Source organism: Euwallacea similis, chromosome 4 (assembly GCF_039881205.1).
Source record: "Euwallacea similis isolate ESF13 chromosome 4, ESF131.1, whole genome shotgun sequence".
Classification (NCBI taxonomy): domain Eukaryota; kingdom Metazoa; phylum Arthropoda; class Insecta; order Coleoptera; family Curculionidae; genus Euwallacea; species Euwallacea similis.
The window spans coordinates 1,042,505-1,055,976 of NC_089612.1; the positions used below are offsets into that span (position 1 = coordinate 1,042,505).

At 38.4% G+C, this 13,472-nt stretch overlaps 1 protein-coding gene across 1 annotated transcript in view; it reads right to left on the reverse strand.

Annotated features, from left to right (window-relative positions):
* LOC136408622 (uncharacterized) overlaps positions 1–13,472 on the reverse strand; it is a 46,733-nt gene that overhangs the window by 9,005 nt on the left and 24,256 nt on the right. The window contains exon 2 of the mRNA XM_066389720.1: positions 9,588–9,644. Coding sequence (XP_066245817.1) covers positions 9,588–9,644 — 57 coding nt within the window. The remainder of the gene's footprint in view (positions 1–9,587; positions 9,645–13,472) is intronic.

The window sequence follows — 13,472 nt, forward strand, 5'->3', positions numbered from 1 at the left end:
AACGTTCTTGATCACTGTACTCTTTCGTGGAAAGTAAATCACTAAAAGTAAAAGTACCTTATTGTTTTTCATTGCACGAATGCATAAACCCTCATGCTTATGAGATTGCCCGGATTCGCCTATTCTCCAGCATTCATGATTGTCCTCAAATAATAACAAATATCTTTTGTACCAGCAACTATTTATTTCGCCTGATCCAGGAATGAAAATCTTAAACATATTTCCTCAATTTGTTGATTTCTCAATATGGTTATTTTTAGCTGTGTAAAGGATAGGATCCTCTCTGTTGCTTCCATTAGTCTGAGGAATAGGCCCAGGAATTTCCGGCTCTTTTATTTCTTCTTTTCCTTGTCATTTGTTTCGTTTGTAATGGTTAACTTATTCCGGTCTTTTGAGGTAAAGAATGCGACAAGCTCGATGGTAGTTTCTTTCACAGCTTTTACAATGGCGTCGAGCCTTAGAGGAATCTGATCAATATGAAAGTTCAAATGATCCGCGATAAGTGAAATTACATCATTATATTGGATTTGGAATTCATCATCGTATTGATATTGGAATTGCATGCATTTTGGCCTATCTTCTCCTTTAACGCAGATTCACTCACACTCACACGTTGCCCCATTTTCAACGATTCTTAGTGTCTTAGGAAACTTTAAATTCGATCCTGTCTTAACCGCAAAGATGTACTAATGACCTTGTTAGATTAAGGACCAGCCGTACTTCCTCTGTCTAAGCCTTTAAGCACATCTCATAGATAACTCTACGGCACGATTATAAGGAAATCCGAATTCTTTGTTTGTCATCTTTTAAAATTCACAAGGATAAAATGGCTAAAATTAAAAGGTCACGTGCAACCAACGATCTAAAAGAAGTGGTTGCTTTTTATGGTTTGGTCCGCTCTTCTTGGCAAATTGGGCACTAATTCATGGCGGCAAATTCGGAGGAAGTAACGTATGTTAACGTGGCATCTTGCGTCTTGTACGCGCATGGAGTACGCTCGCGTATGAGGAATCTCTGATGACAAGATGATATCATGAGGGTACTAACATGTGGCAACGTCTGTTCAAAAATAGGACCAATTCTGTAGAAGTGCCGGTAATTGTTTGTGACATCTGGTCCAAAAAAATCTCCTTTTTAATAAAATGTAGAAATTACCCCTTCTCCAAATTTCCATTTCCATCTATAACTGGCCGACAATAGCTTCATGGACCTTTTCTCTAATAAGGAAGAAAATTGCACCACAACTCACCCCCGTTCCTATAACGAAGGTAATTAGAGAAAACATTTTTATTTTCCTGCCCTGTGAGAGTAATTATAGCCCAAAACTACTAAATTCGTAGTTTTGTGCGCTGTTTTGGGGCCACAATTCACTGGAGCGCGTAAACGAGACTTTTCGGCACTAATTGGAATGTATTTTCGTGGACGAACTGCAATTAGTAAAAATAACTCGTCCACTAATATTGCTGATAATAAACTATGGCGAAAACCCCCAAAATTGCCTTATTTTTACTGCAAGCATCGCGAAGAGAGCACCTTATATCTGTTATATTCTCATGAAGAGGGAACTTTTAACCCACACCCATGACAAATGGTTCCGTGCTGGGTTCGAGGATTTAAAGCCTGCTGTGGGCGTTGAAATTTTCGCTTGTTTGTTAGTAAGGGAACTTAGTTAGAGCCTGATCCTTATTTATGTATTTGCCGGTTTTCGTTGCGCTTTCCGACTCTTCCGATACGATCCCGTCTCCAACGAACACGGCCACTGTTTTACCGGACGACAGTCCAAATTTATTACCTTAAAACCCTGAACTGGATCATTTTCCGAATCTAGATTTATGGATTCTTTGTAATAATGCACTCACTTGTGGTTTTACATTAAAAAGGGTTCCTGGCAGGGGCTTAGAATCGATGCCCAAACTTCCAGTTCTATCCGAAAAATGTTGATCCCAGTTTTGGACAACTCCGCCCCAAGGATATTGCCTTGGAAATTACTCCCAATACTTCAAAACGACTCCCGCAAATTCGTTTATTAGGGGAAATTGCAGGTGATATTAGTAACTCCCTAAATTTACAAACGAAAGAAGACATGTAAGTCGGTGAACTACCTGAGGATGACGCGATGATGAATCGCGCCCATCGAAAGTCGCTTTATAAACAAACAGAGCGTCTTATTAGAAAAATATTCCTCATCACGAAGGCGATATATCAAATCTCTAAGCATCTCGTCAATTTGTTATCTAAGCAAGGAATCCCTGGTCCATAACTCATTTTCCTATATAAGCGGCAATATTCGCTCGAAAACCACATTACGTAGAAAAATATTCATGAAAACAGTAGGTAACTAAAACCATTAGCAATGCCCAGCGTGATATAAATTTCCTTGTTTGACTTACTAATCTCTCATGTGTAAATGATTGATGGTCCTCGGATCCTGGAGAAATTTATTTAACTCTCGTCGAAAGTATATATATTTTTTGTTTCATCTAATCGATTTCAGATTGCTCTCCAGACATCTGCGGTTAATACTTCCATGATCCGCCACTGAGATCGGAAGCAAATTTGATTGTCATCGTCAGAGATACACAGTCCATATTAATTAACATCGTTTTAAGGTTTAATCAATGCTACGCCTTGTCAACGTTAATTGCTACAAGAAGATTATTTCACCTAGATAGTTAAATTGGAGGCAGGTACTTAATGTAGAATTTTCCATGCACAATCTAACTGAAATCGATTTATCAATATCGATTGAAACTAGCAATTAAAACAATCGATGTAGAAAAGCAGCCGCGGTAATAATTGAATTATTCCCGCTTGTCTAGTCCCATGACTGTACCCACATGGTCCGCTGACTATGAACAAGTCGGGTTAGTATGGGTTTTTAATTCTGAACTCGCTGGATGTGATTTTGTCTGGTTCTTGTCCCATGATCGGTCGTTGCTTTGTGCCGGGCAGTGGCGTCAGCTTCGGATTTTTCATTGCGTTCAAACCACTCGCATCTTTCAACTGACAGATGCAGTGCGCGACAAAATCAATACGTACCTTGTTGATTCTATCAGGACACTCATAAAAAGACTTGTAAAAAAACTTCAATGAACTGATTGAAATGCATTTCCGGAGAGCGTCCGGGAAAAGTATAATAAAAAAAAAAAAACAACAAAAAAGAAAATAAAGTGCGCAAGCACTCTCTCCAGGGCAAATCCAGAAAGCGGGTTCGAAGCAGATGCCGAAAAAGCAGAGCAGATGCGGGAAAAAAATAATGAAAAGTATAAAAAACCGACCCGCAAGACAGGAAACAGATAACTCGAAGACAACGGGACAGTAAAATCCGGAAAATTCCCACCGTAATCATCAACAACGCAAATGAGCGAACACCTCTCAGTACCGATGTCAAAACAAACCAGAGTGATTACAACAAAGGAAAAATGATAATACAAGGGGTAACTATAATCTCCAATACACCTGATTACTTCAGGGCAATGATTAAGCTTTTGAGAAAAGAAAGAATTTCATATGTTCGCTTTATCATAGGACAGAAAAATCCTTGTTTGTAATAATAGGAACTGTGGAAAAAAAAAGGGAAGAGGACGTTAAGACGACTTATTGCAATGGCAGATTGTACCGTTCCATCTACAGAGAATGAAGAGTCGTGTGAGCAAAGAGCTTTGCCACTTCTATTTGTACAAGTAAATGCAGAGGACAAGCAGAAAATGTTAAACATTCAGAGATGCTTCAATCCAAGTGTTAAGTAAAAAGCTAGCTCAAAAGCAAACAAGACCAGTACAATGCCGGAGATACCAGACATTTTCGAAGAAAATACATCGTTTTTCTTTGAAAATATAATATTTTAGACATCTGAATTGTCCTGTATGTTTCAAACATTTTCGAAAGATTCACGTTTTTTTTTCACATAAATTTTTAGGCTTTTTGGTCACCACTGTCGAGTGTAATTTATGAACTTCTCACTACTTTCTAGAAACATGAAAAGCAGCGATTTTTTTTATAATTTTCATGAAATGTACCTGAAGGATTTAATTTTTTCCAGGAAGCTTAATTCACGATATTTCAGGTTTTGTTCATACATACATACATTCATGGAATTTTTTAGAAATATTAGGTGAATTTTAAAAAAATTTTCAGTTAAGAACGTTGAGCTTTTCACTGTTGCCACCACACATACATATGCAGCTGGTATAATATGCAGATGATATGGAAATTCTAGCAATGTCCAAAATGGAAAAGGCGAGAGGAAATAACAGCATTAGAGAAACGGTACTCCAAACGGAAAGTCAACCTAAATGCCGCCAAGCCCCAGGAAGATGGAATGAGAATTAAGAATGAGGAAGTGCAGTGATGTGACACAATGACCTACCTAAAAGTAGACATGAACGAGAAGCAAACGTGCCAGAAACATATCGAGAAAACAAACGTGAAAGTAACATCAACAAGGGCAAAGCTATATCCTATAATTGGCGAAACGTTCAAATTCTCAGTGAAGAATAGTTTATCATAACCTGTGATCATGAGAGTCATTTACTCGCGGCTGATATGTGCATCAGGAAGATGGGGATATGCAGCCGAGGCGTATCTGAAGAAGCTTCAGGCAGTGGACAACATTGGTTTGAGAGCAATGTTGGATGAATTGTATGTCAGTGATGGTTGTCATACAGTGTCATCAAAAAAACATGTTGTCTAGATGTCTGCAAGGAACGTCCAAATGAGCCGATGAGGAGAGTATAAATGCAAACTATGATACAAAAAATGCCCTTCTACAAAAGAGGTCACGATACCACCTGTTGGACAATGAATGACCACCAGGAGACTGACCCATCAACGACAAACCACGACGCATAGACAATGACAAATCATTTCCTGACCACAAATCCCTTCGGGTTGAGGGAAGCTATTCCCAAAAATATGTATGGTCAAACTAATTTGTCAAATAATATACATTTATATTAAAAGCGAAGTAAATCGCAAACATCGAGAGGTAAATAAGGGAAAGTTATGCTCAAAATATTCATAGAGAATAGTAAAAATAACTAGCGCAAATAATATACACGGTGCCTCATGGGAAATAATCAAGTTATACAAACTCAAATAAGAACTATGCTCGTAGAGTTGCTTAAAATTCAAAAACCTCGATTTTTCCGTAAATTCTCAGAGGTACATACAGAAAACTTACAAGGCGCTTTGAACAGTAACCAAAGTATGAGAGAAAATATAGGGTGAGTCATTTAACATGATCGTGCCTCGAGGAGCCAACTACAAGCAAGTCGTAAATCCTCAGAATGCTCGAAAGCCGTGAGAAATAAAGCTCAGAGAAGAAAAAGAAAGAAAAAACGGTATTAATCTACGGAATATTTCATCCACTAATTAAGTTAAGCAATTTTGAGATTAATAAACCTAAGAGAGCGCCCTGAAAAATGATCCAAGATCCAAGATGTCTAGCTAAAAGTAACCCTGTCCAATTACTTCTCCGATTGAAAACAACTAACGCATTACATTCAATGCGCTTTATAGCCTTCCTGGAAAGTGCAGGCACGAAAGGAACTATAATTCTTATCTCTCAGTGAAAGTCTCAACTTTATGACCTACTCGAATATACCGCTTCGTACTGAACTGACCATATATAATGTCTACTCATTACTACATTGCTTAACTACATTGTAAGATTTTTTGCGGGAACATCCCTCGTTTGTATACATGACACAATCCACCCCTTAAATTTGATACTTGTCGCCCAAAAACGGGTCCATTTATTTAACACCGCTCCACCCAATTTGCAGTTAGGACGACGATCCTGCAGATACCGGCTTAATAAACACGCCGGGGAGTTGGGGTTGAAACCACCCCCTTTTTATTAGCTGCTTGGAAAAAGATATTTGCAGCTATTTATTATATTTATCACGTGCTTTAAGAGACAAGTACAGATAGATGGAGTGCGTGCTACGGGGAAAACGGAGATACGTTTACACGCGATCCAGTAAGGGATGAATTTGATTAGGGCGAGGGAGGGCGAGGAGCGAAACGAGCACGCTTTCAACTAGGGAACTTTAAGATTAATTGAATGTAGAAAAAGTAACTAAATCCTCAATTAAAACACTATACGGGGCTAAACATAATTCTATGCCCTTTTAATTAATTTTCGTCAGCGCGAAAGGTGAATTAAAGGGCTTAAACTTGGTGCTCGTAGTTAACCGCGCTGCGTTCAAAAAACAGGTTTTTGAAGAGCATAAAAACTTTTCTCATAAAGCGGAAAAGTTAATTTGAAGCTTTATCTGTTCCTTTATAAGTTCTCTGATGTAAAAATCCTTACGGCCAAAGCAAATTCTTGACGGGGCTGTAATGAAGGGGCGCAATTTGCTGTTGATTGAGTCCTAAAAATCGGCAGCTGCAGGTGCTTGTACGAGAAGTATAGTGCGAACACGTTCGATCAGATATTTCAGGAATGAGGATAAAGTGAAGGTGTTAACGTGTAAAGGCTGTAGGCAGTTAAGATTACGATGTGTGACGTATAATTATCTTGCAAAACGAGAGTTGTTTTCGATAAGCCATTTGGAATATATGAGCAAATTTGATTCAGGTAATGTGGTATATCGAGAGGATCACTGATTTATTTGTTATTTTTAAAATTAACCTGACTTCTTAGAAACTCTAGATACCACTCTACGGCCCGTATCATTCGGCATAAGTACAGTGTTCTTTACATTCCACGTTTCTTCCATTTCCATTCAATGCCTGCCAGATGAAAGCATGCTGCATCTCCCTTGAGGCATGTTATTATCATAATCCGAACTTTATTGATCCTAAACCCTGCTCTGCAATTCAATACAACATTTATGGGAAAAGGACAAAAAATTTGTCGCCTCTTAAGCCGACACCCATCGTTCGCAAAAGGCCTATTGTCGAAATTCCTTGATCCTCATCCCTTTTGTGACGCGACGTTTTTATCCCTTAACACCTGGGCCCTTCTACTATACGTTTGCGATAAATAAGTTCGCTTTCTTCGGGCCTTCTGACAGGAAATTGATCCTATTAACCATGCAGATACAGGGACGTTCGTTGCACTATAGTTAAAAAAAACATCATTGAATCACTACGAATTTCCCCCGTATCCCTAACTGTGACTCCTTAAGAAACATGGTTCATAATCTTAGGTTTCGGTTTACATAGTTTGGGGTGTGATAAGTGATCATCCTGTATATTAGGGGCTATTGTGCGAAACTTCACATAGATCGACCGAAAAATCTGAAACCGACCCAGGTGTTGTGGGCATTTTAGGACAAATTGAACCCAAATAAAACCTTTTGTCTAGGAGCCCTGTTGTCCGAAGTGACAAATACGAAAGCCTACATGAATGGTTCAATTTCTTGGAAAATCGTCAAAGAATACAATCTAAATTCCCCCCTGTGCTATATTTGTGCTGTTGACATGCTCGAATTCTATATTCCTGGAAAGGGCTTTAAAAACGTGTTTAAATGTCAAATTTTCACCATTACAATACACGCAATGACCCATTTAAAGTCAATTTGTCGGGACACACTAAGTGATCGATGATCCAGAGCCTCGCGACTTTATCGGGACGCCTGTCCAGGCTTTTCCATTCGACTTCCACAACTTTGAAGTTGAAGCACTGGTTTAACCGACGAAAATATGTATAAATCATTCCGGAGTTTCGTTTGCGGGATCCTCTTTTCGAAGTTTTCCGTGCCCTCTGGCCGATTTACATTTCTCTTCGCTAATGGTCTTTGGGAAAATGTCTGTTTGCGGATGTTTCAATCCATGTCAACCCAGTTCTGGGTCGCCTTATCTCAAGGAATGACCCATCAGGCTACCGAAATCGATAAGAATCTCCCCGATTCTTTGCCTAAGTGCCCATTGCGCACCGGAGAGTTTAATTGCTATCTACGGTCATTAATCTAATTGACGCTAATTCGCGAGCCCGCGAGGGATACTTCAGATATATGTGGTGGCCAATAAAAAAAGTTGAAATATTTATTATCCTCGGGGCTATTTTGTATTTTGTAGCACCCTGTGTGTTTACGAGTAGTTGAAGTGTTCATAATATCCTAAAACTCGTTATGACCCGAACGAATTTTTCAAGTTCTCTACCTCATTCTCTTGCTGCAATTAAATTAAAATGCCGAATCGTGAACACAAAATGTACGCCAAAGTTTCCTTGGAATCTCTCCATGGCCGTTTTTTTTCCACGCCCGAAGGGGGAATAATACAAAAATTATGTTTACATTGATCATTACATAAATCTCCTTTATTTTACAACCACTTTTACGACCGAACTAAAAACTTCCATACAGCCTGCAAGAAACGGGGGTGACTGAAATTACAGGGGTTTAGATAGGTACATGAAATAGCACACTTCCCTAAAACCATCGGGAATATAAAGTTGGAAGTCTGGAGATCGGCAGATACGGAAAGTTGTAAAAGCGACTTATTTCAGACTATATACACAGTTATAATTCCTTTGTACCGGCTGCAAAGTTGCGGTTTTACTGCCTTGGCATAGAAATTCATTTGAATTCCGATAAAACTGCCCCTTTATTCGCTGTTATCTCGCGGTCCTATTAAAAGCTCTGATGATTCTCTGGAGCTAAAGCTTTCCGTAAAGGAAATTCGCTTTCTTGAATGAACATTTTTGTGTTATTTTTGTATGCACCTATTTCGTTAATGAGACAATAAAAATTCCTTTAAACAGAAGTCAATGAGATTGTTCAGTATTTTTAGCCGGCTCGCCGAGTGAAGAATGCATTCGGACAAGAAAAATAGGTCGATAAATCATGGGAAACTTATATAGTTTTGAAGATTTCCGTGTCTCTAAAAGCATTTTACCGGAACTTCGAATGTCATAAATAATATTTCCAATTCCAATATCGCTGGCATCAGTTCTATCGTCCAGCAGCAGCTTTGATTTTTCTTTTACTTTTGTGTTCCATCTGCCGCTCGCAGGAAATTTGTTTCGGCAGTTTTATTGCTGTCTCTTATATCACGAAAGTTTCCTTCTTCGAGGTGTTTCAATCTGTACCGCCTTGATCAATTTACGCGATGCTTCAAGCACTCAAAGCATAGCTCCAATAATTGAGCTCTAACAAAGATATATGCGGTTTTTAATGCATTTAAAACTGTCAGAGGAACATGACTTATGGGCGAGCATAAACATTTTTAATGGCAGTAAATCTCTCCCTTAATTAGGTGTTGTTCCTACAACACTGTTTCGAGCTTTTCCTGAATCAACAGTTTTATTTAGAAATCGGGAAAAGGAAGTTTCCGCATTCGGGATCATTACTGTCCGAGACATTGAATCCGGATATTTCTTCAGACAGATTCAGAAATATATAGAACTCTTTATATTGATAAATTCCGCTTTGCCGGCGGGTTCTATTTATCTTCGGTTATTATTTTCCGCCGATTTCGTATCGGTTTTTAAAATTGATGTTGTACCGATTCGGAAATTGTTTGAACACAGCAAGGGATTTCTTTCTCCTCGTGTAAAAAGAATCCATTCGGGTTTTTATTTATTTATTTTTAATTTCTTTCTGAGGGATATTTAAAATAAATTCTGTTTTACTTACCATGAAACAGTCCGGGCCCTGCAGGCAGGAGTTTTTGCGCAGATCGCCGTTTAGGAACTGAAAAATAAAATGAAATATTCAATATCCCCTTCTTCTTGGCCGACTGTGAGTAGTGCAAACAAAGAGCTACGAAATGATTAAATACCACCTTTCCTCAGAACATTTCAGAGAGAATTACCAGCATGTTCGAAAGCAAGAAAATTAAAAGGAACAAGCATTAATACTCTTCTGCTGTAAGCCTAATCGGCATATAGTATCTCTAATAGTGTTCCAGCTGTGTTGCCGCAATTTGTAGGCAGCCATATTATTAGCAACCTCTTAAGCATGCAAGATCTTGTCTCAATATTTTAAAATTCTCCCTGTCTCGTCCTAATTACTATTTCGCTTGATCTGTCACCGGTTTGACTTGATTCCATTAAACTATTTGCATGAATATACCATTTGGAAACGTGCATCTTAATCATGAAGTTACATGGGGACATAATGAAGTCCATTTGGGAGCTAATTTGACAACACACCCAAGGTAATCAAAGGGCCAGTAAATGAATGGTTCGGTAGTCCCCAACGATTTCTTTTGACACGACCTGTTCATTAGTGGAGAAGATAAGCGCAACCATAGACCGACTGCCGTCTATAAAAATACGATCTGGCCACGACAAAAGAGGGAAACGAATAATTTATTGCTCCTCAGTTGGTCCCTTGTCCCATCCACAAAGGCCTATTTATCAGCTTTATTTACCCGATCATCTCAAAACATATCTTTTGGGTGCTTTCTTGGAAATGCGACGAAAAAATTCGGGTGCAAACTGGGAGGTCCAGGACAATAAGCTTGCGATTAATATCAGGTAAATTCGGAAAAAATATCTTCATATTGACCTTTACGAGTAATTTATTCCCACACTATTTCTGTTAATAATAAATCACAGTATCATAAACCGCAAATAAGGGTCGTAAATAAAGGTCGAAAGGGTAAACCACCCTCGCAAGAGCGACGCTCTTGCTTAATCAGGAAATAACTGTGCGTCATCCTTTCAGAAATTTCTATGCGAAATCAAGTACTTAATTAAAAATGTTTGTATTTATTTTCTTGCGCTAAAATTTTCCTGTCTTCTTGTTTAATAAAACAGTACTGAATGCACTAATTTATAACGTTAATTAAAAAAAAAACTCCCTGCAAACGGTCTTAATTTATTCGAAAATGTACAAGTCCCTGACTTTAATATTTAAAAACAAAACGCGGTGGAAGCATGGCTCAAACAAACTTGGGCCGCCATTACTCAATTATTTCAGATGAGACTCCCTGTATATCATCCAACACGTGATATACATAACTTTCACAAAATTATCTCTTTAAGTTGGCGAGGAGTATTCGCGAAAATTAGCCGCTTAGGGATTTTTCAGTATGGCTTGTACTCGCCCCCTAAAACTCGATTATTTGAAATGGGACACCCTGTATCTCATAGTTAGGTCCTATATGTGCCTTTTGAGTTTCATATATTTGTCTTTTAGCGATTAGGAGAAGTTAGAGGACCTGTGAAAATCCATATTTTAAGTGATTCTAGGCACGTTACTCGATTATTTCAAACGACACACCCTGTATTTTATTCGGCAGTTAAACCCTACAGTTCAATACGTACATTTTGACCACGATTGTGCTGCGCTTAGAAATCAGAAGAAAGAAAATCACACACAATCAACAATAGTCACAGGAAATTTTGGTTTTCAATGGAATTTGCGGAAAACACAGAACTTTGGTGTAGATAGTTACAAGAATGAATTGGTTTACCGCATGATAACAGATTCAGAGCCCTTTCTATGAACATACTACGCTGATTAATTAAATCATTGATTCGGGGTTTTTTAAAATGACTTCCCTCTTTTTTCTTGAGCTTATCATAATATTTGATAATTATTAATGGGGAAACACTCCTCTTCCCAAATAATCAATTTTTGACTCTGATTTCAGCCCTTCAGGTTCATAGACTCCATTTTTCAATCGCTGAAAATTGTATATAGAACATACATATCTCATCTAGTTCCTCCACGAAGGGCTCAGACGTAGCGAACTAACATTAATAACGGCAATATTTTAGGGCTTATTATAGGGAGTCGGGAGTGTTAATCCCTAAAAAGCATATCCTCACGAACTTACCCTCAGTTCTTGGTTTGTATCGGATTATGTCCCCAAAAATGATTGATCAGTCAAGTGCGTGCTACTTAGACCTTTTGATGTTTAAGCAGGAAAGGGTGCTAAAGTTTCCCTTAATACCGTGTCTAAGTGGTCGAATTTTGATTGATTGATCGGGTAAATTATGACAGCCCCTATTACTTAATTTACTTATGATTAGAGGCGTTAAGTTTGATTCAATTTAATGCAGGGTCATCTGTCTGTCTTAACACTAATGGCCTTAGCACTGTAAATATCCATTCACCTCGGAGGCAAAGGCCATCTCTCACTAAAAATGCCTAAACATAAACGGTCCTTATCGCTGAAACGGCAACATTAAAATGATTGATACAGCAATGCGTTCTCGTCTATTGCTCCTTTTACGGCCGTTGTAAACTAATAAAGCCCTATAAAACCATTACTTGTTTTATGTGCTTTTCAAAATGTTTTTTAAGACAATTAGCAACAGTGAAGTAATAAATTAGTCTTTGAAGATACATAATTCCGGCATATAGTTGATGACAATCCCTGAAAAAAATCCCCATTGTAATATTCGAAAAAATCGACAAGTAAAGTCCATTGTTAATAATGCGAAAGCCTTATAATCACTATTATTCTTTCTGCCTATTTTACATTGAATGCCGTATATCTTGTGAAAACATGTTGGCGGCGAAAATCCGACATACATAAATCTTGGAGAAGCGGTGGACGCAGGTCGGCCCTGAAAAATTGGCAGGAGGGTTTTTAATTTACCGGACGAGGACGATAATGGATTATGAAGATTTGCGCATGCAAATCAAGCAGTCGTTATTTGTAAAAACGTCCAATTGATTTACAGCCTCAGTGTTTTAAAGACTTAATTTTTAAACGTTTCCAAATTGGAGGCGGTTGTAGTTGCAGCATGGTCCATATTGCAGCTGCAACACGGTCCATATTGCAAGTGAAAAATATTCCCTTTTTAATCTTTGTTCGCTTTACTGAAACCTCAGCGTTTTTTTGCAATTTGTGTTCATTTTTAGACGTGTCTTTGACCACGTCTTGAGATTTGTAACCATTTTAGGTCAGGTAGTTTCGACTTTTGATAAGCTCCTTATCTCTGAGAGTTCAGATTTGAAGTCAAATTATTGTTATTGTCAGAGGGTTATTTTTCCTTGGTGATTAATTTTATTATATGTCTCTATATACATTTTTCTCGCAACGTTGCTGCTTCCTGCAGCAGGCCGTGAAATTTGCTACGTTACCACAAACATCTACATACACGAAGAGAATAGTCCCTTAGGGCCACGCTATATATCAATAGTGATCTGACCTCAGGAGGAACACGAGACGACCTCAACCTCGACATCCTGCGAGACACCGCGCATTTCCATTTCAAATAACGAGCAGTGTATGCATGTAGCTTGTTTGTCTAATACCTGCCTGAGCTGGCCCGAGGGTAAACTTACTGTTTTCCGTCGCTATATTTAATATATATGTAAAGCAATTTCGCCCCAAGTGTCTTCAGGCAGGTCTTTAAATTTGAAACTAGGCGTACATTTCTATGGAGGTTTTTCATTGATTCTTGGGGGTTGGTATGGGTCAATTTCCTCGGGCACCTGTTGCAAACCAACCAGGTAATAAAGTCCAGTAGATCGCAGCGGTCGATAAGGTCTGTTTGACGGCCTCGGACCGTTCGAAAATCATTTAAACCAACATTCTCGGACGCGTCATAAATCTAA